Source organism: Somniosus microcephalus, unplaced genomic scaffold (assembly GCF_052327205.1).
Source record: "Somniosus microcephalus isolate GS21.2 unplaced genomic scaffold, FLI_Smic_1.0 unresolved_chr7, whole genome shotgun sequence".
Lineage (NCBI taxonomy): Eukaryota > Metazoa > Chordata > Chondrichthyes > Squaliformes > Somniosidae > Somniosus > Somniosus microcephalus.
The window spans coordinates 33,340,867-33,368,450 of NW_028225185.1; the positions used below are offsets into that span (position 1 = coordinate 33,340,867).

The window sequence follows — 27,584 nt, forward strand, 5'->3', positions numbered from 1 at the left end:
CCTTGCAGGGGTCTCTGATTCTCGTTGCTGGGGTGACTCATCTAGTTGGTCTCTTATGGATTGGACATCATCATCAGGTACATTCACTTCTGAGGTAGATGCTTCAGGTTCACTAACTTCTTCCACGGTTGTCTCTGCCGTAACCATGGGTTCGACCCTTGTTCTCGATTCTACCAGTTGGTCAGCATGACGCCGTATTACATTTTCACCAATATCTACCGTGTACATCAGGGGTCCTTGTCTGGCCCGAATTGTTCCAGATTGCCATTTCTCCTTTTTATAGTCCCGGCCAACACTGGTTGTCCTATTTCGAAGCTCCGAGTGGTCTTGTTATTTATATGCTGGAACTGTTTGTTTTCAACTTCCCTCCGCACATTTGGTTTTAACAAGTCCAACCTGGACCGCAACCTCCTGTTATAGAACATCATGGCAGGACTTTGGTTTGTCACTGCATGAGTGGCGTTTCGATATGCCAGTAGGAATTTGTCCACCTTGTGTTGTAGTGGAATCTGATCTTCACTCATGGCCTTTATTGCTTTTTTAAACGTTTGTACAAATCTCTCAGCCAACCCGTTTGTAGCCGGATGATATGGGGCAGAGGTATAATGTTTCACCCCATTCTTCTTCATGAATCTCTGGAATTCTTCTGACACGAACTGCGGTCCGTTGTCTGAACATATTTGTTCTGGCAATCCATTTCTTGCAAATATCGTTCTTAACACCGCGATCGTCTTTTCCGAGGTAGTGGTAGTCATCTTAATCACTTCTGGCCATTTAGAATGTGCGTCCACCGCAATTAAAAACATGGAGTCCATGAATGGACCAGCAAAGTCTATATGTACACGTTGCCATGGGGTTGAAGGCCATTCCCATGGATGCAGCGGTGCAATCGGAGGTGCATTTTGCACTTTTTGGCACCCTGAGCAGCTTTTCGTCAGCTCCTCTATCTGTTGGTCGATACCCGGCCACCACACATAAGCCCTAGCAAGGCTTTTCATCTTGACTCCCCCCAGATGACCTTCATGCAGTTCCTTTAGAACTCTCTCTCTTAACTTAGGAGGAATAATCACCCTTGTTCCATACATCAATGTTCCTTGACAGACGGACAGCTGTTCTCGTCTTGCTGAGAATGCCGGTAACAGTGGATCACCATGTGCTGGCCATCCCTTCACTGTCACTTCGTAGACCCTGGACAGTGTCGGGTCGTTCCTGGTTTCTCTTTCAATACTTGCATTGGTGACTGGTAAACATTCGATGATGGTCGAGTGAAATAACTCAACAGGGTCAACCGTCGGTGCCTCCTCCTCTGTAGGTAGTGGCAGGCGCGACAGCCCATCAGCATTACCATGCTGCTTTGTACCTTTGAATTCTATCTGATATTGATGTGCCCCTAGGAAAAGGGACCATCTCTGGAGTCTCTGTGCTGTCATCACCGAAACACCCTTCTTAGGGTTAAAAATGGATACCAACGGCTGGTGGTCTGTCAGAAGCATAAACTTTTGGCCCTGCAGGTAATGATTAAACTTCTTTACTCCCCACACAAGGCTGAGAGCCTCCCTATCTATCTGAGCATAGTTGCGCTCAGCGGAGGTCAATGATCTGGATGCGAACGCAACTGGCCTCTCCTGGCCATTTGGCAACTTGTGTGAGAGTACTGCCCCAATACCATATGGAGAAGCATCACAAGCCAAACGAATAGGCAGCGTTGGGTTGAAGTGAGCCAACACTTCCTCTGAGGTGATCAATGCCTTGCTTTCGCGAAAGGCCCTCTTACAGTCCTCGCTCCACTTCCTTGGTACTCCCTTCTGCAAAAGAGCGTTCAGCGGGTGCAGCACCGTGGATAAATTTGGCAGAAACTTATGGTAATAGTTAATCAACCCTAGAAATGACCTCAATTGGGATACATTATCCGGAGCGGGAGCCTTCACAACAGCTTCGATCTTATCAGGAGACTTATGAAGCCCCTCCTGGTCAATGACATGACCACAGTACGAGATCCGCTTCTGAAAGAATTGACATTTCTGGCGATTAACTCGAAGACCATATTCTTTCAATCTGGTGAGCACCAGTTCCAAGTTTGCAAGGTGTTCCTCGTCATCATCTCCTGTAATCAGAATATCGTCCAGGTAACATTGTGTACCTGGAATTCCCTGTAATACCTGCTCCATGGCCCTCTGCCAAATTGCTGGAGCCGATGCCACTCCAAAAACCAGTCTATTATACCGGTACAAGCCTCTATGCGTGTTGATCGTGAGATACTGGCGTGACTCTTCCTCAACTTCCATCTGTAAGTACGCCTGCGCCAGGTCTATCTTGGTGAAGTGTTTCCCGCCAGACAACGAAGCGAAGATATCCTCAATCCACGGAAGCGGATACTGCATTGTGTGAAGCACCGGATTAACCGTGATCTTGAAATCTCCACAGATGCGAACCTTCCCCGGTTCCCCCGGCTTGTTGCTCAATGAATGCTTCATGACGGGGACAATGGGTGTGGCCCACTCACTCCAGTCTACCTTAGACAGTACTCCTGAACGTTCTAGCCCTTCCAGCTCAGCTTCCACAGCAGGTCGTATTGCATAAGGTACCGGTCTGGCTTTGAAAAATTTCGGGTTTGCATGTTCTTCAACCTTGATGTTTGCCGTAATTCCTCTCAGTGTTCCCAGTCCCTGTTGGAACACCTCTTTAGCATCGTCCAATATTCTGGACAATCCTTTAGGTTTGACATCTTTTGTACCGGAATCTACCGTTAGTGCTTTTAAGGAATGCCAGTCCATATTTATTTTCCTAATCCACTCCCGTCCCAGTAGTGGTGGACCTCCCTCAGGTAGCACATATAAGTCCATTCCTCGGCTTTCTTTGCCCTTGTGGACCACCTTTACCTCTATCTTCCCGATGGGGTATACTCTTTGCCCCGTGTATGTTTTCAATACAGTCTCCGTATCCCGTAGGGGAATATGTGGGAATAACCTTTTGTAATCTTTCTTATTCATGACCGTCAATGCCGATCCAGTGTCCAATTCCATCTTCACTTGGACTCCTGCTATCTGAAGTGTGACCCAAATTGTTTGGAGGTCTGCTTCCTTACCAACATTGTGTACTCTTAGACTACCCAGTTCATTACTGCTGGAGTCTGAATCTGACTTCTGTTCGTTCGAACTGTTCTCTGTTACCTTGTGTACCTTTCTGTACTTTTCCTGCGGTGACTTTTTGTTGCTGGTCTTCTTTCCTGACCGGCATACTTTAGCTATGTGACCAAGCCTGCCACATTTTCTGCATTCCTGATTTTTGAACTAGCACTGGTTCTGATCGTGCGTTGCCTTTCCACAACGATAACATTTTACTGTACTCAAGACCATTTGATTGGTGCAGAGTTCCGGTGACCGTAGCTGCATTTCTGCAGTGCCTCTCGCTGCGGCTTCTTGCGATGCTGCAATAGTGACAGCTTTATCAAGCGTAAGATCATTCTCCTCAAGCAGTCGCTTTTGTGTTCCTTTTAACAATCCACACACAAATTTATCTCTCAGCGCATCTGCTAGTCCTGTTCCAAACTGACAGTACTTCGATAGCTTACGTAGTTCAATTAAAAATTCAGCGTTGCTTTCGTCTTTCAACTGCGTTCTTCTGTAAAATTTAAATCGTTCCGCTATCATCAGCGGCGTGGGGTTTAAATGATTTTTCAGGACAGTAACAATATTCGCGAAAGTCTGATCCGCCGGTTTATTTGGTGATAGAAGGTGCTTCAATAGCCCGTATGTCTTCGCACCCATTGAGCTTAATAAGGTTAGTGCTTTCTCATCATCTGGTACCTTATTTGCTTTACAATAAACTTCCATGCGTTCTACATACGTGGTCCAATCTTCGATATCACTATCAAAGGTATTAATGCTCCCATGTTTAGGCATCCTTGCAAGTTTTTAAATTTTTCTTTTTTTTTTCAAAATGGCGGCTTCCCGCGCTTGTCTTCTTCCCCCGCCTACTAAAATGGCGGCTTCCCGCGCTTGGCGGTCTTTCCCGCGCTCGTCTTCTTCCCCCGCCGACTACAATGGCGGATTCCCGCGTTTGCCTTCTTCCCCCGCTGGCTGCAATGGCGATTGCCTTGCTGCTGCCGTTCTCGCCTCCCCAGCGGTTCTCACTCCCCGACGCTGCTTTGCCTCGCAGCCCCGCTTGCAGCCCGGTCCTTTACACCGGCTGCGTTTGAATTCTCCGCGGCTCTCGTGCCTTAAGCTTCTCAACTCCCCGACGCTGCTTTGCCTCGCAGCCCCGCTTGCAGCCCGGTCCTGTACACCGGCTGCGTTTGAGTTCTCCGCGGCTCTCGAGCCTTAAGCTGCCCCAGTCGCTGCGCCTCTCGGCCTCGATTGCAGCCCGGCCCTTTCTACCGGCCGTGGTCGAGCCCTCCGCCCTTATTCCTCCGTTTTCCCTCCCCTACTCCACAGTCAACGCGGCCGACTTTCTGCTCGTGTCGCTGATCGGCTTACCCACCACCGTGGTAGAAGGGATGATCACTGCCTGTCGCTGATGGAGGGCTTCGTGGTCAGAATTCTTTTTCTTTTTAACCCGGGTTCTCGATGCCTCCCGTGCGATGGTGCTCAGCAGGATGATGAGGGCGGATGCCTCTTCTCGACGCCCGTTTTGAGGACGAAGCTGCCTTGGATGTAAAATTGCCGCAGGGTAAGATCGGACTCATCGCCACTGTTGAGTCTGTGTGTCCCAGTTATGTTTAGGATCAATCACTGGACACAGACAACAAGAATAACTTTTAACAGGTCTTTACTATTCGGAGGTCAGGGCTGAACTGCCCAGCAATACCTACACAACACTTATATACCAGTGTGGTCACCACCGGTATTACAGTATTACAGTATACAGCAGCCAAGAGAAAGTAGTACATCTCTTAAGGTGGAACAGGTTACATACACCACAGGAACCCTGGCTGATTTCCTCGCTCTCTAACCCAGGGGTCACCGGACAGTGATCAGGAGCAGGAACCTTGGCTGATTTACCCCTCTCTCTAACCCAGGGGTCACTGGACAGTGATCAGGAGCAGGAACCCTGGCTGATTTCCCCTCTCTCTCTAACCCAGGGGTCACTGGGCAGTGATCAGGAGCAGGAACCCTGGCTGATTTCCCCCTCTCTCTCTAACCCAGGGGTCACTGGACAGTGATCAGGAGCAGGAACCCTGGCTGATTTCCCCTCTCTCTAACCCAGGGGTCACGGGACAGTGATCAGGAGCAGGAACCCTGGCTGATTTCCCCTCTCTCTAACCCAGGGGTCACTGGACAGTGATCAGGAGCAGGAACCCTGGCTGATTTCCCCTCTCTCTCTAACCCAGGGGTCACTGGACAGTGATCAGGAGCATGAACCCTGGCTCATTTCCTCTCTCTCTAACCCAGGGGTCACTGGGCAGTGGTCAGGAGCAGGAACCCTGGCTGATTTCCCCTCTCTCTAACCCAGGGGTCACTGGACAGTGATCAGAAGCAGGAACTCTGGCTGATTTCCCTCTCTCTAACCCAGGGGTCACTGGACAGTGATCAGGAGCAGGAACCCTGGCTGATTTCCCCTCTCTCTAACCCAGGGGTCACTGGGCAGTGATCAGGAGCAGGAACCCTGGCTGATTTCCCCTCTCTCTAACCCAGGGGTCACTGGACAGTGATCAGGAGCAGGAACCCTGGCTGATTCTCCTCCTCTCTCTAACCCAGGGGTCACTGGACAGTGATCAGGAGCAGGAACCCTGGCTGATTTCCCTCTCTCTAACCCAGGGGTCACTGGACAGTGATCGGGAGCAGGAACCCTGGCTGATTTCCCCTCTCTCTCTAACCCAGGGGTCACTGGACAGTGATCGGGAGCAGGAACCCTGGCTGATTTCCTCTCGCTCTCTGACCCATGGGTCACTGGACAGTGATCAGGAGCAGGAACCCTGGCTGATTTCCCCTCTCTCTAACCCAGGGGTCACTGGACAGTGATCAGGAGCAGGAACCCTGGCTGATTTCCCCTCTCTCTAACCCAGGGGTCACTGGACAGTGATCAGGATCAGGAACCCTGGCCGATTTCCCCCTCTCTCTAACCCAGGGGTCACTGGACAGTGATCAGGATCAGGAACCCTGGCTGATTTCCCCTCTCTCTCTCTCTAACCCAGGGGTCACTGGACAGTGATCAGGATCAGGAACCCTGGCTGATTTCCCCTCTCTCTCTCTCTAACCCAGGGGTCACTGGACAGTGATCAGGATCAGGAACCCTGGCTGATTTCCCCTCTCTCTCTCTCTAACCCAGGTGTCACTGGACAGTTATTGGGAGCAGGAACCCTGGCTGATACCCCCTCTGGGTGTGTGTGTGTGTGTGTGTGTGTGTGTATGGGAGGTGGGCTCGTTCTGCATTCACTGAGCTGTGTGGTGTCTCTGACGACAGGCCAGGCCTGGGCCCCGGGATCCAGGAGCGAAGAAATACTATGGACATGCTGCAGCTCACCCACAGCCCCGTGCCCACCCGAACTGCAGGCGGCAAGCTCGACCGACAGCAATCGGAGAAACCCACCTCGGAACTAAACAAGGTAGGTGAGGCGATGCACTGCCGTTACGATGGGCTGAACGGCCTCTTTTCTCAGTCCTCCCCTGGCAATGCCAGAACCAGTAAAGAAGTCTTACTCCAATTATAAGCGGGTCTTTTTCAGGATGGCAGGCTGTGACTAGTGGGGTACCGTAAGGATCGGTGCTTGGGCCCCAGCTATTCACAATCTATATCAATGATTTGGATGAGGGGGCTAAATGTAACATTTCCAAATTTGCTGATGATACAAAGCTAGGTGGCAGTGTCAGTTGCGAAGAGGATGTGAAGAGGCTTCAAGGGGATCTCGACAGGCTCAGTGAGTGGGCGAGAACATGGCAGATGGAATATAATGTGGATAAATGTGAAGTTATCCACTTTGGTAGAAAAAACAGAAAGGCGGAGTATTTCCTAAATGGTGAAAGATTGGGGAATGCAGATGCTCAAAGGGACCTGGGTGTCCTTGTACATGAGTCACTGAAAGTGAATGTGCAGGTGCAGCAAGCCATTAGGAAGGCAAATGGTATGCTGGCCTTCATTACAAGAGGATTTGAGTACAGGAGTAAAGAAGTCTTACTCCAATTATATAGGGCCTTGGTGAGACCACACCTGGAGTACTGTGTACAATTTTGGTCTCCTTACCTAAGGAAGGATATACTTGCCATAGAGGGAGTGCAACGAAGGTTCACGAGATTGATTCCTGGGATGGCGGGACTGTCGTACGAGAAGAGATTGAGTAAACTAGGCCTGTATTCTCTTGAATTCAGAAGAATGAGAGGGGATCTCATTGAAGCATACAAAATTATTACAGGGCTTGATAGGGTGGATGCTGGGAGAATGTTTCCCTTGGTTGAGGAGTCTAGAACCAGGGGCCACAGCCTCAGGATAAAGGGTCGGCCATTCAGGACTGAGATGAGGAGGAATTTCTTCACACAGAGGGTGGTGAATCTTTGGAATTCTCTACTACCCCAGAGGGCTGTGGAGGCTCAGTCATTGGTTATATTCAAAAGAGAAGTCGATAGATTCCTGACTAGTAAGGGCATCAAGCGACAGTGCGGCGCTCCCTCAGTACCGCCCCTCCAACAGTGCGGCGCTCCCTCAGTACAGCCCCTCCGACAGTGCGGCGCTCCCTCAGTACCGCCCCTCCGACAGTGCTGCGCTCGCTCAGTACCACCCCTCCGACAGTGCGGCGCTCCCTCAGTACCGCCCCTCAGACAGTGCGGCGCTCCCTCAGTACCGCCCCTCCGACAGTGCGGCGCTCCCTCAGTACCGCCCCTCCGACAGTGCGGCGCTCCCTCAGTACCGCCCCTCCGACAGTGCGGCGCTCCCTCAGTACCGCCCCTCCGACAGTGCGGCGCTCCCTCAGTACCACCCCTCCGACAGTGCGGCGCTCCCTCAGTACCGCCCCTCCGACAGTGCGGCGCTCCCTCAGTACCGCCCCTCCGACAGTGCGGCGCTCCCTCAGTACCGCCCCTCCCACAGTGCGGCGCTCCCTCAGTACCGCCCCTCCGACAGTGCGGCGCTCCCTCAGTACCGCCCCTCCGACAGTGCGGCGCTCCCTCAGTACCGCCCCTTCGACAGTGCGGCGCTCCCTCAGTACCGCCCCTCCGACAGTGCGGCGCTCCCTCAGTACCGCCCCTCCGACAGTGCGGCGCTCCCTCAGTACCGCCCCTCCGACAGTGCGGCGCCCCTGTCCTGATATCTCTTTGTGGCTTAGTGTCAAATTCAATAACACTTCTGTGAAGCGCCTTGGGATGTTTGAGTACGTTAAAGGCACTATATAAATACAAGTTGCTGTTGTTTAATGTCGTGCTCCTTGACCTGTGGGACCTGGGTGGGGTCCCAGCCCCGGGCGGTGCTGTGGGGGTCTGGCTGCCTCAGTCCTGGAATTTTTTGAGGATGCAACTGGTAAAATAGATAAGGGAGAACCAGTGGATGTGGTGTACTTGGACTTTCAGAAGGCTTTCGATAAGGTCCCACATCAGAGATTAGCATGCAAAATTAAGGCACATGGGATTGGGGGCAAGGTATTCACTTGGATAGAGAACTGGTTGGCGGACAGAAAGCAAAGAGTTGGAATAAACGGGTCGTTTTCCGAGTGGCAGGCAGTGACTAGTGGGGTACCGCAAGGATCGGTCCTAGGGCCCCAGCTGTTCACAATATATATTAATGATCTGGACGAGGGAATTGGATGTAATATCTCCAAATTTGCAGATGACACAAAGCTGGGTGGGAGGGTATGCTGTGAGGAGGATGTCATGAAACTCCAGTACGATTTGGACAGGTTGGGTGATTGGGCAGAAACATGGCAAATGCAGTATAATGTGGATAAATGTGAGGTTATCCACTTTGGTGGCAAAAACAGGAAGGCAGATTATTATCTGAACAGCAATAGATTGGGAGAAGGGGAAGTGCAACGAGACCTGGGTGTCCTTGTGCACCAGTCGCTGAAGGTAAGCATGCAGGTGCAGCAGGCGGTTAAGAAGGCAAATGGTATGTTGGCCTTCGTAGCAAGAGAGTTCGAGTACAAGAACAAGGATGTCTTGCTGCAGTTGTACAGGGGCCTTGGTGAGACCGCACCTTGAGTATTGTGTGCAGTTTTGGTCGCCTTACCTGAGGAAGGATGTTCTTGCCATGGAGGGAGTGCAGCGAAGATTCACCAGACTGATACCTGGGATGGCAGGAATGACGTATGAGGAGAGATTGGGTCGATTGGGCTTATACTCACTGGAGTTTAGAAGATTGAGAGGGGATCTCATCGAAACTTATAAAATTCTGTCAGGTCTGGACAGACTAGATGCAGGAAGGATGTTTCTGATGGCCGGGGAGTCCAGAACCAGGGGTCATAGTCTAAGGATAATGGGTAAGCCATTTAGGACTGAAATGAGGAATTTCTTCACCCAGAGAGTGGTGAACCTGTGGAATTCTCTACCACAGAAGGCAGTGGAGGCCAATTCATTAAATATATTCAAGAAGGAGTTCGATATATTTCTTAAGGCTAAAGGGATCAAGGGATATGGGGAGAAGGCAGGGACAGGGTACTGAATTTGGATGATCAGCCATGATCTCATTGAATGGCGGAGCAGGCTTGAGGGGCCGAATGGCCGACTCCTGCTCCTATCTTCTACGTTTCTATGTTTCTATGTAAGCGCTGAAGGGCTAATGTCGGAAAGGAGTGCTCCCCAGTTGCCTTAACGCGCGATCACTGTGTTCTCTCGTCGCAGGACCTCATGAAGAACATGGATTGCGTCTTCCGGGAGCTCTTGCAGGCCCAATGCGGTAAGGCGAGCTCCAACGAGGCCCCGGACCCCGGGAGAGCCGGGACCCTCGCCGTCCAGGGGAGCCCTGTGCGCCGGAGCAGCAGTGGGTCTCTGGAGAAGCCCGCCAACAAGCAAGGGACCCCCTCCAAAGTGGGCATGAAGGCCAGGGCCGCAGCGCTCTTCAAATCGGGCGGTGGGGAGCCCCGGTGACGGGACCCCCAAGGTAACCTCCTGAGGGCAGCGGAGTGCGGGGGGTGTGAGGTGTAGGATCCAGGCGCGCAACTCACTCGCTGGGAGGACGGCGCCTGGTGGATCAGACGCGGACCGACAATAACGAACAGGACACCCCGCCACACCTCCAGCGCGCTTTCACTCGCCGATAAATGTATCTCCCGTCGAACTTCCCCATAACGGGTATTCACGGTAAAGGCCCCCTGCTCCCCTCCCTCACTCCAGTACACCCTCCCTTACTCCCTCCTTCCCTCCCTCCCTCAGTCCCTTACACCCTCGCTTGCTCTGTCCCTCCCACCCTCACTCGCTCGCTCCCCAACATACTCCCTCACCCCCCTCTATTTCCCTCCCTCCATTATCCCCTCCCTCCCCCTCTCCCTCAGTTACCCCGACCCTCCCTCCCCATCCCTGCCTCTCCCCCTAAAGCGCCTTCTCTCCCTCCCTCCTGTCTAACAATCTCCCTTCTAAAGGGGAATCTCACGCTCCGCACTGTAACACACTGATATACCCCACACCCCTCACTGTAACACTCTGATATACCCCACACCCCTCACTGTAACACACTGATATACCCCACACCCCTCACTGTAACACTGATATACCCCACACCCCTCACTGTAACACTGATATACCCCACTCCCCTCACTGTAACACTCTGATATACCCCACACCCCTCACTGTAACACTCTGATATACCCCACACCCCTCACTGTAACACGCTGATATACCCCACACCTCTCACTGTAACACACTGATATACCCCACACCCCTCACTGTAACACGCTGATATACCCCACACCTCTCACTGTAACACACTGATATACCCCACACCTCTCACTGTAACACTCTGATATACCCCACCCCCCTCACTGTAACACTCTGATATACCCCACACCCCTCACTGTAACACACTGATATACCCCACATCCCTCACTGTAACACGCTGATATACCCCACACCTCTCACTGTAACACTCTGATATACCCCACACCCCTCACTGTAACACTCTGATATACCCCACACCCCTCACTGTAACACACTGATATACCTCACACCCCTCACTGTAACACTCTGATATACCCCACACCCCACACTGTAACACTGATATACCCCACACCCCTCACTGTAACACTCTGATATACCCCACACCCCTCACTGTAACACTCTGATATACCCCACACCCCTCACTGTAACACTCCGATATACCCCACACCCCTCACTGTAACACTCTGATATACCCCACACCCCTCACTGTAACACTCTGATATACCCCACACCCCTCACTGTAACACACTGATATACCTCACACCCCTCACTGTAACACTCTGATATACCCCACACCCCACACTGTAACACTGATATACCCCACACCCCTCACTGTAACACTCTGATATACCCCACACCCCTCACTGTAACACTCTGATATACCCCACACCCCTCACTGTAACACTCCGATATACCCCACACCCCTCACTGTAACACTCTGATATACCCCACACCCCTCACTGTAACACTGATATACCCCACACCCCTCACTGTAACACTGATATACCCCACACCCCTCACTGTAACACTGATATACCCCACACCCCTCACTGTAACACTCTGATATACCCCACACCCCTCACTGTAACACTCTGATATACCCCACACCCCTCACTGTAACACTCTGATATACCCCACACCCCTCACTGTAACACTCTGATATACCCCACACCCCTTACTGTAACACTCTGATATACCCCACACCCCTCACTGTAACACTCTGATATACCCCACACCCCTCGCTGTAATACTCTGATATACCCCACACCCCTCGCTGTAACACTCTGATATACCCCACACCCCTCACTGTAACACTCTGATATACCCCACACCCCTCACTGTAACACTCTGATATACCCCACACCCCTCACTGTAACACACTGATATACCCCACACCCCTCACTGTAACACACTGATATACCCCACACCCCTCACTGTAACACACTGATATACCCCACACCCCTCACTGTAACACTCTGATATACCCCACACCCCTCACTGTAACACACTGATATACCCCACACCCCTCACTGTAACACACTGATATACCCCACACCCCTCACTGTAACACTCTGATATACCCCACACCCCTCACTGTAACACTGATATACCCCACACCCCTCACTGTAACACTCTGATATACCCCACACCCCACACTGTAACACTCTGATATACCCCACACCTCTCACTGTAACACTCTGATATACCCCACAGTCCTCACTGTAACACTCTGATATACCCCACACCCCTCACTGTAACACGCTGATATACCCCACACCCCTCACTGTAACACTGATATACCCCACACCCCTCACTGTAACACTCTGATATACCCCACACCCCTCACTGTAACACTCTGATATACCCCACACCCCTCACTGTAACACTCTGATATACCCCACACCCCTCACTGTAACACTCTGATATACCCCACACCCCTCACTGTAACACTGATATACCCCACACCCCTCACTGTAACACTCTGATATACCCCACACCCCTCACTGTAACACACTGATATACCCCACACCCCTCACTGTAACACTGATATACCGCACACCCCTCACTGTAACACTCTGATATATCCCACACCCCTCACTGTAACACACTGATATACCCCACACCCCTCACTGTAACACTCTGATACACCCCACACCCCTCACTGTAACACTCTGATATATCCCACACCCCTCACTGTAACACACTGATATACCCCACACCCCTCACTGTAACACTCTGATATACCCCACACCCCTCACTGTAACACTCTGATATATCCCACACCCCTCACTGTAACACACTGATATACCCCACACCCCTCACTGTAACACTCTGATATACCCCACACCCCTCACTGTAACACTCTGATATACCCCACACCCCTCACTGTAACACTCTGATATACCCCACACCCCTCACTGTAACACTCTGATATACCCCACACCCCTCACTGTAACACACTGATATACCCCACACCCCTCACTGTAACACTCTGATATACCCCACACCCCTCACTGTAACACTCTGATATACCCCACACCCCTCACTGTAACACTCTGATATACCCCACACCCCTCACTGTAACACTCTGATATACCCCACACCCCTCACTGTAACACACTGATATACCCCACACCCCTCACTGTAACACTCTGATATACCCCACACCCCTCACTGTAACACTCTGATATACCCCACACCCCTCACTGTAACACTCTGATATACCCCACACCCCTCACTGTAACACTCTGATATACCCCACACCCCTCGCTGTAACACGCTGATATACCCCACACCCCTCACTGTAACACTGATATACCCCACACTCCTCACTGTAACACTGATACACCCCACACCCCTCACTGTAACACTCTGATATACCCCACACCCCTCACTGTAACACTCTGATATACCCCACACCCCTCACTGTAACACTCTGATATACCCCACACCCCTCGCTGTAACACGCTGATATACCCCACACCCCTCACTGTAACACTGATATACCCCACACTCCTCACTGTAACACTGATACACCCCACACCCCTCACTGTAACACTCTGATATACCCCACACCCCTCACTGTAACACTCTGATATACCCCACACCCCTCACTGTAACACTCTGATATACCCCACACCCCTCACTGTAACACTCTGATATACCCCACACCCCTCACTGTAACACACTGATATACCCCACACCCCTCACTGTAACACTCTGATATACCCCACACCACTCACTGTAACACACTGATATACCCCACACCCCTCACTGTAACACTGATATACCCCACACCCCTCACTGTAACACTCTGATATACCCCACACCCCTCACTGTAACACACTGATATACCCCACACCCCTCACTGTAACACACTGATATACCCCACACCCCTCACTGTAACACTCTGATATACCCCACACCCCTCACTGTAACACTCTGATATACCCCACACCCCTCACTGTAACACTGATATACCCCACACCCCTCACTGTAACACTCTGATATACCCCACACCCCTCAATGTAACACACTGATATACTCCACACCCCTCACTGTAACACTCTGATATACCCCACACCCCTCACTGTAACACTCTGATATACCCCACACCCCTCACTGTAACACACTGATATACCCCACACCCCTCACTGTAACACTCTGATATACCCCACACCCCTCACTGTAACACTCTGATATACCCCACACCCCTCACTGTAACACTGATATACCCCACACCCCTCACTGTAACACTCTGATATACCCCACACCCCTCACTGTAACACTCTGATATACCCCACACCCCTCACTGTAACACTGATATACCCCACACCCCTCACTGTAACACTCTGATATACCCCACACCCCTCACTGTAACACTCTGATATACCCCACACCCCTCACTGTAACACTCTGATATACCCCACACCCCTCACTGTAACACACTGATATACCCCACACCCCTCACTGTAACACTGATATACCCCACACCCCTCACTGTAACACACTGATATACCCCACACCCCTCACTGTAACACACTGATATACCCCACACCCCTCACTGTAACACTCTGATATACCCCACACCCCTCACTGTAACACACTGATATACCCCTCACCCCTCACTGTAACACACTGATATACCCCACACCCCTCACTGTAACACACTGATATACCCCACACCCCTCACTGTAACACTCTGATATACCCCACACCCCTCACTGTAACACTCTGATATACCCCACACCCCTCACTGTAACACCCTGATATACCCCACACCCCTCACTGTAACACTCTGATATACCCCACACCCCTCACTGTAACACCCTGATATACCCCACACCCCTCACTGTAACACTCTGATATACCCCACACCCCTCATTGTAACACTCTGATATACCCCACACCCCTCACTGTAACACACTGATATACCCCACACCCCTCACTGTAACACACTGATATACCCCACACCCCTCACTGGAACACTGATATACCCCACACCCCTCACTGTAACACTGTGATATACCCCACACCCCTCACTGTAACACACTGATATACCCCACCCCTCACTGTAACACTCTGATATACCCCACACCCCTCACTGTAACACTCTGATATACCCCACACCCCTCACTGTAACACTCTGATATACCCCACACCCCTCACTGTAACACTCTGATATACCCCACACCCCTCACTGTAACACTGATATACCCCACACCCCTCACTGTAACACTCTGATATACCCCACACCCCTCACTGTAACACTCTGATATACCCCACACCCCTCACTGTAACACTGATATACCCCACACCCCTCACTGTAACACTCTGATATACCCCACACCCCTCACTGTAACACACTGATATACCCCACACCCCTCACTCTAACTCTCTGATATACCCCACACCCCTCACTGTAACACTCTGATATACCCCACACCCCTCACTGTAACACACTGATATACCCCACACCCCTCACTGTAACACTCTGATATACCCCACACCCCTCACTGTAACACTCTGATATACCCCACACCCCTCACTGTAACACACTGATATACCCCACACCCCTCACTGTAACACTCTGATATACCCCACACCCCTCACTGTAACACTCTGATATACCCCACACCCCTCACTGTAACACACTGATATACCCCACACCCCTCACTGTAACACACTGATATACCCCACACCCCTCACTGTAACACACTGATATACCCCACACCCCTCACTGTAACACTCTGATATACTCCACACCCCTCAATGTAACACTCTGATATACCCCACACCCCTCACTGTAACACTCTGATATACCCCACACCCCTCGCTGTCACACTCTGATATACCCCACACCCCTCGCTGTAACACACTGATATACCCCACAACCCTCACTGTAACACTCTGATATACCCCACACCCCTCACTGTAACACTCTGATATACCCCACACCCCTCACTGTAACACACTGATATACCCCACACCCCTCACTGTAACACTGATATACCCCACACTCCTCACTGTAACACTCTGATATACCCCACACCCCTCACTGTAACACTGATATACCCCACACTCCTCACTGTAACACACTGATATACCCCACACCCCTCACTGTAACACTGATATACCCCACACCCCTCACTGTAACACTGATATACCCCACACCCCTCACTGTAACACACTGATATACCCCACACCCCTCACTGTAACACACTGATATACCCCACACCCCTCACTGTAACACTCTGATATACCCCACACCCCTCACTGTAACACTGATATACCCCACACCCCTCACTGTAACACTGATATACCCCACACCCCTCACTGTAACACTGATATACCCCACACTCCTCACTGTAACACACTGATATACCCCACACCCCTCACTGTAACACTGATATACCCCACACCCCTCACTGTAACACTGATATACCCCACACCCCTCACTGTAACACACTGATATACCCCACACCCCTCACTGTAACACACTGATATACCCCACACCCCTCACTGTAACACTCTGATATACCCCACACCCCTCACTGTAACACTCTGATATACCCCACACCCCTCACTGTAACACTGATATACCCCACACCCCTCACTGTAACACTCTGATATACCCCACACCCCTCACTGTAACACTCTGATATACCCCACACCCCTCACTGTAACACACTGATATACCTCACACCCCTCACTGTAACACTCTGATATACCCCACACCCCACACTGTAACACTGATATACCCCACACCCCTCACTGTAACACTCTGATATACCCCACACCCCTCACTGTAACACTCTGATATACCCCACACCCCTCACTGTAACACTCCGATATACCCCACACCCCTCACTGTAACACTCTGATATACCCCACACCCCTCACTGTAACACTGATATACCCCACACCCCTCACTGTAACACTGATATACCCCACACCCCTCACTGTAACACTGATATACCCCACACCCCTCACTGTAACACTCTGATATACCCCACACCCCTCACTGTAACACTCTGATATACCCCACACCCCTCACTGTAACACTCTGATATACCCCACACCCCTCACTGTAACACTCTGATATACCCCACACCCCTTACTGTAACACTCTGATATACCCCACACCCCTCACTGTAACACTCTGATATACCCCACACCCCTCGCTGTAATACTCTGATATACCCCACACCCCTCGCTGTAACACTCTGATATACCCCACACCCCTCACTGTAACACTCTGATATACCCCACACCCCTCACTGTAACACTCTGATATACCCCACACCCCTCACTGTAACACACTGATATACCCCACACCCCTCACTGTAACACACTGATATACCCCACACCCCTCACTGTAACACACTGATATACCCCACACCCCTCACTGTAACACTCTGATATACCCCACACCCCTCACTGTAACACACTGATATACCCCACACCCCTCACTGTAACACACTGATATACCCCACACCCCTCACTGTAACACTCTGATATACCCCACACCCCTCACTGTAACACTGATATACCCCACACCCCTCACTGTAACACTCTGATATACCCCACACCCCACACTGTAACACTCTGATATACCCCACACCTCTCACTGTAACACTCTGATATACCCCACAGTCCTCACTGTAACACTCTGATATACCCCACACCCCTCACTGTAACACGCTGATATACCCCACACCCCTCACTGTAACACTGATATACCCCACACCCCTCACTGTAACACTCTGATATACCCCACACCCCTCACTGTAACACTCTGATATACCCCACACCCCTCACTGTAACACTCTGATATACCCCACACCCCTCACTGTAACACTCTGATATACCCCACACCCCTCACTGTAACACTGATATACCCCACACCCCTCACTGTAACACTCTGATATACCCCACACCCCTCACTGTAACACACTGATATACCCCACACCCCTCACTGTAACACTGATATACCGCACACCCCTCACTGTAACACTCTGATATATCCCACACCCCTCACTGTAACACACTGATATACCCCACACCCCTCACTGTAACACTCTGATACACCCCACACCCCTCACTGTAACACTCTGATATATCCCACACCCCTCACTGTAACACACTGATATACCCCACACCCCTCACTGTAACACTCTGATATACCCCACACCCCTCACTGTAACACTCTGATATATCCCACACCCCTCACTGTAACACACTGATATACCCCACACCCCTCACTGTAACACTCTGATATACCCCACACCCCTCACTGTAACACTCTGATATACCCCACACCCCTCACTGTAACACTCTGATATACCCCACACCCCTCACTGTAACACTCTGATATACCCCACACCCCTCACTGTAACACACTGATATACCCCACACCCCTCACTGTAACACTCTGATATACCCCACACCCCTCACTGTAACACTCTGATATACCCCACACCCCTCACTGTAACACTCTGATATACCCCACACCCCTCACTGTAACACTCTGATATACCCCACACCCCTCACTGTAACACACTGATATACCCCACACCCCTCACTGTAACACTCTGATATACCCCACACCCCTCACTGTAACACTCTGATATACCCCACACCCCTCACTGTAACACTCTGATATACCCCACACCCCTCACTGTAACACTCTGATATACCCCACACCCCTCGCTGTAACACGCTGATATACCCCACACCCCTCACTGTAACACTGATATACCCCACACTCCTCACTGTAACACTGATACACCCCACACCCCTCACTGTAACACTCTGATATACCCCACACCCCTCACTGTAACACTCTGATATACCCCACACCCCTCACTGTAACACTCTGATATACCCCACACCCCTCGCTGTAACACGCTGATATACCCCACACCCCTCACTGTAACACTGATATACCCCACACTCCTCACTGTAACACTGATACACCCCACACCCCTCACTGTAACACTCTGATATACCCCACACCCCTCACTGTAACACTCTGATATACCCCACACCCCTCACTGTAACACTCTGATATACCCCACACCCCTCACTGTAACACTCTGATATACCCCACACCCCTCACTGTAACACACTGATATACCCCACACCCCTCACTGTAACACTCTGATATACCCCACACCACTCACTGTAACACACTGATATACCCCACACCCCTCACTGTAACACTGATATACCCCACACCCCTCACTGTAACACTCTGATATACCCCACACCCCTCACTGTAACACACTGATATACCCCACACCCCTCACTGTAACACACTGATATACCCCACACCCCTCACTGTAACACTCTGATATACCCCACACCCCTCACTGTAACACTCTGATATACCCCACACCCCTCACTGTAACACTGATATACCCCACACCCCTCACTGTAACACTCTGATATACCCCACACCCCTCAATGTAACACACTGATATACTCCACACCCCTCACTGTAACACTCTGATATACCCCACACCCCTCACTGTAACACTCTGATATACCCCACACCCCTCACTGTAACACACTGATATACCCCACACCCCTCACTGTAACACTCTGATATACCCCACACCCCTCACTGTAACACTCTGATATACCCCACACCCCTCACTGTAACACTGATATACCCCACACCCCTCACTGTAACACTCTGATATACCCCACACCCCTCACTGTAACACTCTGATATACCCCACACCCCTCACTGTAACACTGATATACCCCACACCCCTCACTGTAACACTCTGATATACCCCACACCCCTCACTGTAACACTCTGATATACCCCACACCCCTCACTGTAACACTCTGATATACCCCACACCCCTCACTGTAACACACTGATATACCCCACACCCCTCACTGTAACACTGATATACCCCACACCCCTCACTGTAACACACTGATATACCCCACACCCCTCACTGTAACACACTGATATACCCCACACCCCTCACTGTAACACTCTGATATACCCCACACCCCTCACTGTAACACACTGATATACCCCTCACCCCTCACTGTAACACACTGATATACCCCACACCCCTCACTGTAACACACTGATATACCCCACACCCCTCACTGTAACACTCTGATATACCCCACACCCCTCACTGTAACACTCTGATATACCCCACACCCCTCACTGTAACACCCTGATATACCCCACACCCCTCACTGTAACACTCTGATATACCCCACACCCCTCACTGTAACACCCTGATATACCCCACACCCCTCACTGTAACACTCTGATATACCCCACACCCCTCATTGTAACACTCTGATATACCCCACACCCCTCACTGTAACACACTGATATACCCCACACCCCTCACTGTAACACACTGATATACCCCACACCCCTCACTGGAACACTGATATACCCCACACCCCTCACTGTAACACTGTGATATACCCCACACCCCTCACTGTAACACACTGATATACCCCACCCCTCACTGTAACACTCTGATATACCCCACACCCCTCACTGTAACACTCTGATATACCCCACACCCCTCACTGTAACACTCTGATATACCCCACACCCCTCACTGTAACACTCTGATATACCCCACACCCCTCACTGTAACACTGATATACCCCACACCCCTCACTGTAACACTCTGATATACCCCACACCCCTCACTGTAACACTCTGATATACCCCACACCCCTCACTGTAACACTGATATACCCCACACCCCTCACTGTAACACTCTGATATACCCCACACCCCTCACTGTAACACACTGATATACCCCACACCCCTCACTCTAACTCTCTGATATACCCCACACCCCTCACTGTAACACTCTGATATACCCCACACCCCTCACTGTAACACACTGATATACCCCACACCCCTCACTGTAACACTCTGATATACCCCACACCCCTCACTGTAACACTCTGATATACCCCACACCCCTCACTGTAACACACTGATATACCCCACACCCCTCACTGTAACACTCTGATATACCCCACACCCCTCACTGTAACACTCTGATATACCCCACACCCCTCACTGTAACACACTGATATACCCCACACCCCTCACTGTAACACACTGATATACCCCACACCCCTCACTGTAACACACTGATATACCCCACACCCCTCACTGTAACACTCTGATATACTCCACACCCCTCAATGTAACACTCTGATATACCCCACACCCCTCACTGTAACACTCTGATATACCCCACACCCCTCGCTGTCACACTCTGATATACCCCACACCCCTCGCTGTAACACACTGATATACCCCACAACCCTCACTGTAACACTCTGATATACCCCACACCCCTCACTGTAACACTCTGATATACCCCACACCCCTCACTGTAACACACTGATATACCCCACACCCCTCACTGTAACACTGATATACCCCACACTCCTCACTGTAACACTCTGATATACCCCACACCCCTCACTGTAACACTGATATACCCCACACTCCTCACTGTAACACACTGATATACCCCACACCCCTCACTGTAACACTGATATACCCCACACCCCTCACTGTAACACTGATATACCCCACACCCCTCACTGTAACACACTGATATACCCCACACCCCTCACTGTAACACACTGATATACCCCACACCCCTCACTGTAACACTCTGATATACCCCACACCCCTCACTGTAACACTGATATACCCCACACCCCTCACTGTAACACTGATATACCCCACACCCCTCACTGTAACACTGATATACCCCACACTCCTCACTGTAACACACTGATATACCCCACACCCCTCACTGTAACACTGATATACCCCACACCCCTCACTGTAACACTGATATACCCCACACCCCTCACTGTAACACACTGATATACCCCACACCCCTCACTGTAACACACTGATATACCCCACACCCCTCACTGTAACACTCTGATATACCCCACACCCCTCACTGTAACACTCTGATATACCCCACACCCCTCACTGTAACACTGATATACCCCACACCCCTCACTGTAACACTCTGATATACCCCACACCCCTCACTGTAACACTCTGATATACCCCACACCCCTCACTGTAACACACTGATATACCTCACACCCCTCACTGTAACACTCTGATATACCCCACACCCCACACTGTAACACTGATATACCCCACACCCCTCACTGTAACACTCTGATATACCCCACACCCCTCACTGTAACACTCTGATATACCCCACACCCCTCACTGTAACACTCCGATATACCCCACACCCCTCACTGTAACACTCTGATATACCCCACACCCCTCACTGTAACACTGATATACCCCACACCCCTCACTGTAACACTGATATACCCCACACCCCTCACTGTAACACTGATATACCCCACACCCCTCACTGTAACACTCTGATATACCCCACACCCCTCACTGTAACACTCTGATATACCCCACACCCCTCACTGTAACACTCTGATATACCCCACACCCCTCACTGTAACACTCTGATATACCCCACACCCCTTACTGTAACACTCTGATATACCCCACACCCCTCACTGTAACACTCTGATATACCCCACACCCCTCGCTGTAATACTCTGATATACCCCACACCCCTCGCTGTAACACTCTGATATACCCCACACCCCTCACTGTAACACTCTGATATACCCCACACCCCTCACTGTAACACTCTGATATACCCCACACCCCTCACTGTAACACACTGATATACCCCACACCCCTCACTGTAACACACTGATATACCCCACACCCCTCACTGTAACACACTGATATACCCCACACCCCTCACTGTAACACTCTGATATACCCCACACCCCTCACTGTAACACACTGATATACCCCACACCCCTCACTGTAACACACTGATATACCCCACACCCCTCACTGTAACACTCTGATATACCCCACACCCCTCACTGTAACACTGATATACCCCACACCCCTCACTGTAACACTCTGATATACCCCACACCCCACACTGTAACACTCTGATATACCCCACACCTCTCACTGTAACACTCTGATATACCCCACAGTCCTCACTGTAACACTCTGATATACCCCACACCCCTCACTGTAACACGCTGATATACCCCACACCCCTCACTGTAACACTGATATACCCCACACCCCTCACTGTAACACTCTGATATACCCCACACCCCTCACTGTAACACTCTGATATACCCCACACCCCTCACTGTAACACTCTGATATACCCCACACCCCTCACTGTAACACTCTGATATACCCCACACCCCTCACTGTAACACTGATATACCCCACACCCCTCACTGTAACACTCTGATATACCCCACACCCCTCACTGTAACACACTGATATACCCCACACCCCTCACTGTAACACTGATATACCGCACACCCCTCACTGTAACACTCTGATATATCCCACACCCCTCACTGTAACACACTGATATACCCCACACCCCTCACTGTAACACTCTGATACACCCCACACCCCTCACTGTAACACTCTGATATATCCCACACCCCTCACTGTAACACACTGATATACCCCACACCCCTCACTGTAACACTCTGATATACCCCACACCCCTCACTGTAACACTCTGATATATCCCACACCCCTCACTGTAACACACTGATATACCCCACACCCCTCACTGTAACACTCTGATATACCCCACACCCCTCACTGTAACACTCTGATATACCCCACACCCCTCACTGTAACACTCTGATATACCCCACACCCCTCACTGTAACACTCTGATATACCCCACACCCCTCACTGTAACACACTGATATACCCCACACCCCTCACTGTAACACTCTGATATACCCCACACCCCTCACTGTAACACTCTGATATACCCCACACCCCTCACTGTAACACTCTGATATACCCCACACCCCTCACTGTAACACTCTGATATACCCCACACCCCTCACTGTAACACACTGATATACCCCACACCCCTCACTGTAACACTCTGATATACCCCACACCCCTCACTGTAACACTCTGATATACCCCACACCCCTCACTGTAACACTCTGATATACCCCACACCCCTCACTGTAACACTCTGATATACCCCACACCCCTCACTGTAACACGCTGATATACCCCACACCCCTCACTGTAACACTGATATACCCCACACTCCTCACTGTAACACTGATACACCCCACACCCCTCACTGTAACACTCTGATATACCCCACACCCCTCACTGTAACACTCTGATATACCCCACACCCCTCACTGTAACACTCTGATATACCCCACACCCCTCGCTGTAACACGCTGATATACCCCACACCCCTCACTGTAACACTGATATACCCCACACTCCTCACTGTAACACTGATACACCCCACACCCCTCACTGTAACACTCTGATATACCCCACACCCCTCACTGTAACACTCTGATATACCCCACACCCCTCACTGTAACACTCTGATATACCCCACACCCCTCACTGTAACACTCTGATATACCCCACACCCCTCACTGTAACACACTGATATACCCCACACCCCTCACTGTAACACTCTGATATACCCCACACCACTCACTGTAACACACTGATATACCCCACACCCCTCACTGTAACACTGATATACCCCACACCCCTCACTGTAACACTCTGATATACCCCACACCCCTCACTGTAACACACTGATATACCCCACACCCCTCACTGTAACACACTGATATACCCCACACCCCTCACTGTAACACTCTGATATACCCCACACCCCTCACTGTAACACTCTGATATACCCCACACCCCTCACTGTAACACTGATATACCCCACACCCCTCACTGTAACACTCTGATATACCCCACACCCCTCAATGTAACACACTGATATACTCCACACCCCTCACTGTAACACTCTGATATACCCCACACCCCTCACTGTAACACTCTGATATACCCCACACCCCTCACTGTAACACACTGATATACCCCACACCCCTCACTGTAACACTCTGATATACCCCACACCCCTCACTGTAACACTCTGATATACCCCACACCCCTCACTGTAACACTGATATACCCCACACCCCTCACTGTAACACTCTGATATACCCCACACCCCTCACTGTAACACTCTGATATACCCCACACCCCTCACTGTAACACTGATATACCCCACACCCCTCACTGTAACACTCTGATATACCCCACACCCCTCACTGTAACACTCTGATATACCCCACACCCCTCACTGTAACACTCTGATATACCCCACACCCCTCACTGTAACACACTGATATACCCCACACCCCTCACTGTAACACTGATATACCCCACACCCCTCACTGTAACACACTGATATACCCCACACCCCTCACTGTAACACACTGATATACCCCACACCCCTCACTGTAACACTCTGATATACCCCACACCCCTCACTGTAACACACTGATATACCCCTCACCCCTCACTGTAACACACTGATATACCCCACACCCCTCACTGTAACACACTGATATACCCCACACCCCTCACTGTAACACTCTGATATACCCCACACCCCTCACTGTAACACTCTGATATACCCCACACCCCTCACTGTAACACCCTGATATACCCCACACCCCTCACTGTAACACTCTGATATACCCCACACCCCTCACTGTAACACCCTGATATACCCCACACCCCTCACTGTAACACTCTGATATACCCCACACCCCTCATTGTAACACTCTGATATACCCCACACCCCTCACTGTAACACACTGATATACCCCACACCCCTCACTGTAACACACTGATATACCCCACACCCCTCACTGGAACACTGATATACCCCACACCCCTCACTGTAACACTGTGATATACCCCACACCCCTCACTGTAACACACTGATATACCCCACCCCTCACTGTAACACTCTGATATACCCCACACCCCTCACTGTAACACTCTGATATACCCCACACCCCTCACTGTAACACTCTGATATACCCCACACCCCTCACTGTAACACTCTGATATACCCCACACCCCTCACTGTAACACTGATATACCCCACACCCCTCACTGTAACACTCTGATATACCCCACACCCCTCACTGTAACACTCTGATATACCCCACACCCCTCACTGTAACACTGATATACCCCACACCCCTCACTGTAACACTCTGATATACCCCACACCCCTCACTGTAACACACTGATATACCCCACACCCCTCACTCTAACTCTCTGATATACCCCACACCCCTCACTGTAACACTCTGATATACCCCACACCCCTCACTGTAACACACTGATATACCCCACACCCCTCACTGTAACACTCTGATATACCCCACACCCCTCACTGTAACACTCTGATATACCCCACACCCCTCACTGTAACACACTGATATACCCCACACCCCTCACTGTAACACTCTGATATACCCCACACCCCTCACTGTAACACACTGATATACCCCACACCCCTCACTGTAACACACTGATATACCCCACACCCCTCACTGTAACACACTGATATACCCCACACCCCTCACTGTAACACTCTGATATACTCCACACCCCTCAATGTAACACTCTGATATACCCCACACCCCTCACTGTAACACTCTGATATACCCCACACCCCTCGCTGTCACACTCTGATATACCCCACACCCCTCGCTGTAACACACTGATATACCCCACAACCCTCACTGTAACACTCTGATATACCCCACACCCCTCACTGTAACACTCTGATATACCCCACACCCCTCACTGTAACACACTGATATACCCCACACCCCTCACTGTAACACTGATATACCCCACACTCCTCACTGTAACACTCTGATATACCCCACACCCCTCACTGTAACACTGATATACCCCACACTCCTCACTGTAACACACTGATATACCCCACACCCCTCACTGTAACACTGATATACCCCACACCCCTCACTGTAACACTGATATACCCCACACCCCTCACTGTAACACACTGATATACCCCACACCCCTCACTGTAACACACTGATATACCCCACACCCCTCACTGTAACACTCTGATATACCCCACACCCCTCACTGTAACACTGATATACCCCACACCCCTCACTGTAACACTGATATACCCCACACCCCTCACTGTAACACTGATATACCCCACACTCCTCACTGTAACACACTGATATACCCCACACCCCTCACTGTAACACTGATATACCCCACACCCCTCACTGTAACACTGATATACCCCACACCCCTCACTGTAACACACTGATATACCCCACACCCCTCACTGTAACACACTGATATACCCCACACCCCTCACTGTAACACTCTGATATACCCCACACCCCTCACTGTAACACTCTGATATACCCCACACCCCTCACTGTAACACTGATATACCCCACACCCCTCACTGTAACACTCTGATATACCCCACACCCCTCACTGTAACACAC

General features: G+C 50.7%; 2 protein-coding genes across 2 annotated transcripts in view; both read left to right on the top strand.

The window, feature by feature from the left end:
- LOC147086758 (SLIT-ROBO Rho GTPase-activating protein 3-like) overlaps positions 1 to 10,796 on the top strand; it is a 135,379-nt gene extending 124,583 nt beyond the window's left edge. Inside the window, 3 exon segments of the mRNA XM_085978927.1 lie at positions 6,403 to 6,544; positions 9,762 to 9,992; positions 9,994 to 10,796. Coding sequence (XP_085835053.1) covers positions 6,403 to 6,544; positions 9,762 to 9,992; positions 9,994 to 10,032 — 412 coding nt within the window. The 3' untranslated portion in view covers positions 10,033 to 10,796.
- The window catches only part of LOC147086759 (neural cell adhesion molecule L1-like), a 168,186-nt gene continuing 150,782 nt past the window's right edge, over positions 10,181 to 27,584 (top strand). The window contains exon 1 of the mRNA XM_085978317.1: positions 10,181 to 10,220. Within this exon, the coding sequence (XP_085834443.1) occupies positions 10,181 to 10,220 (40 nt within the window). The remainder of the gene's footprint in view (positions 10,221 to 27,584) is intronic.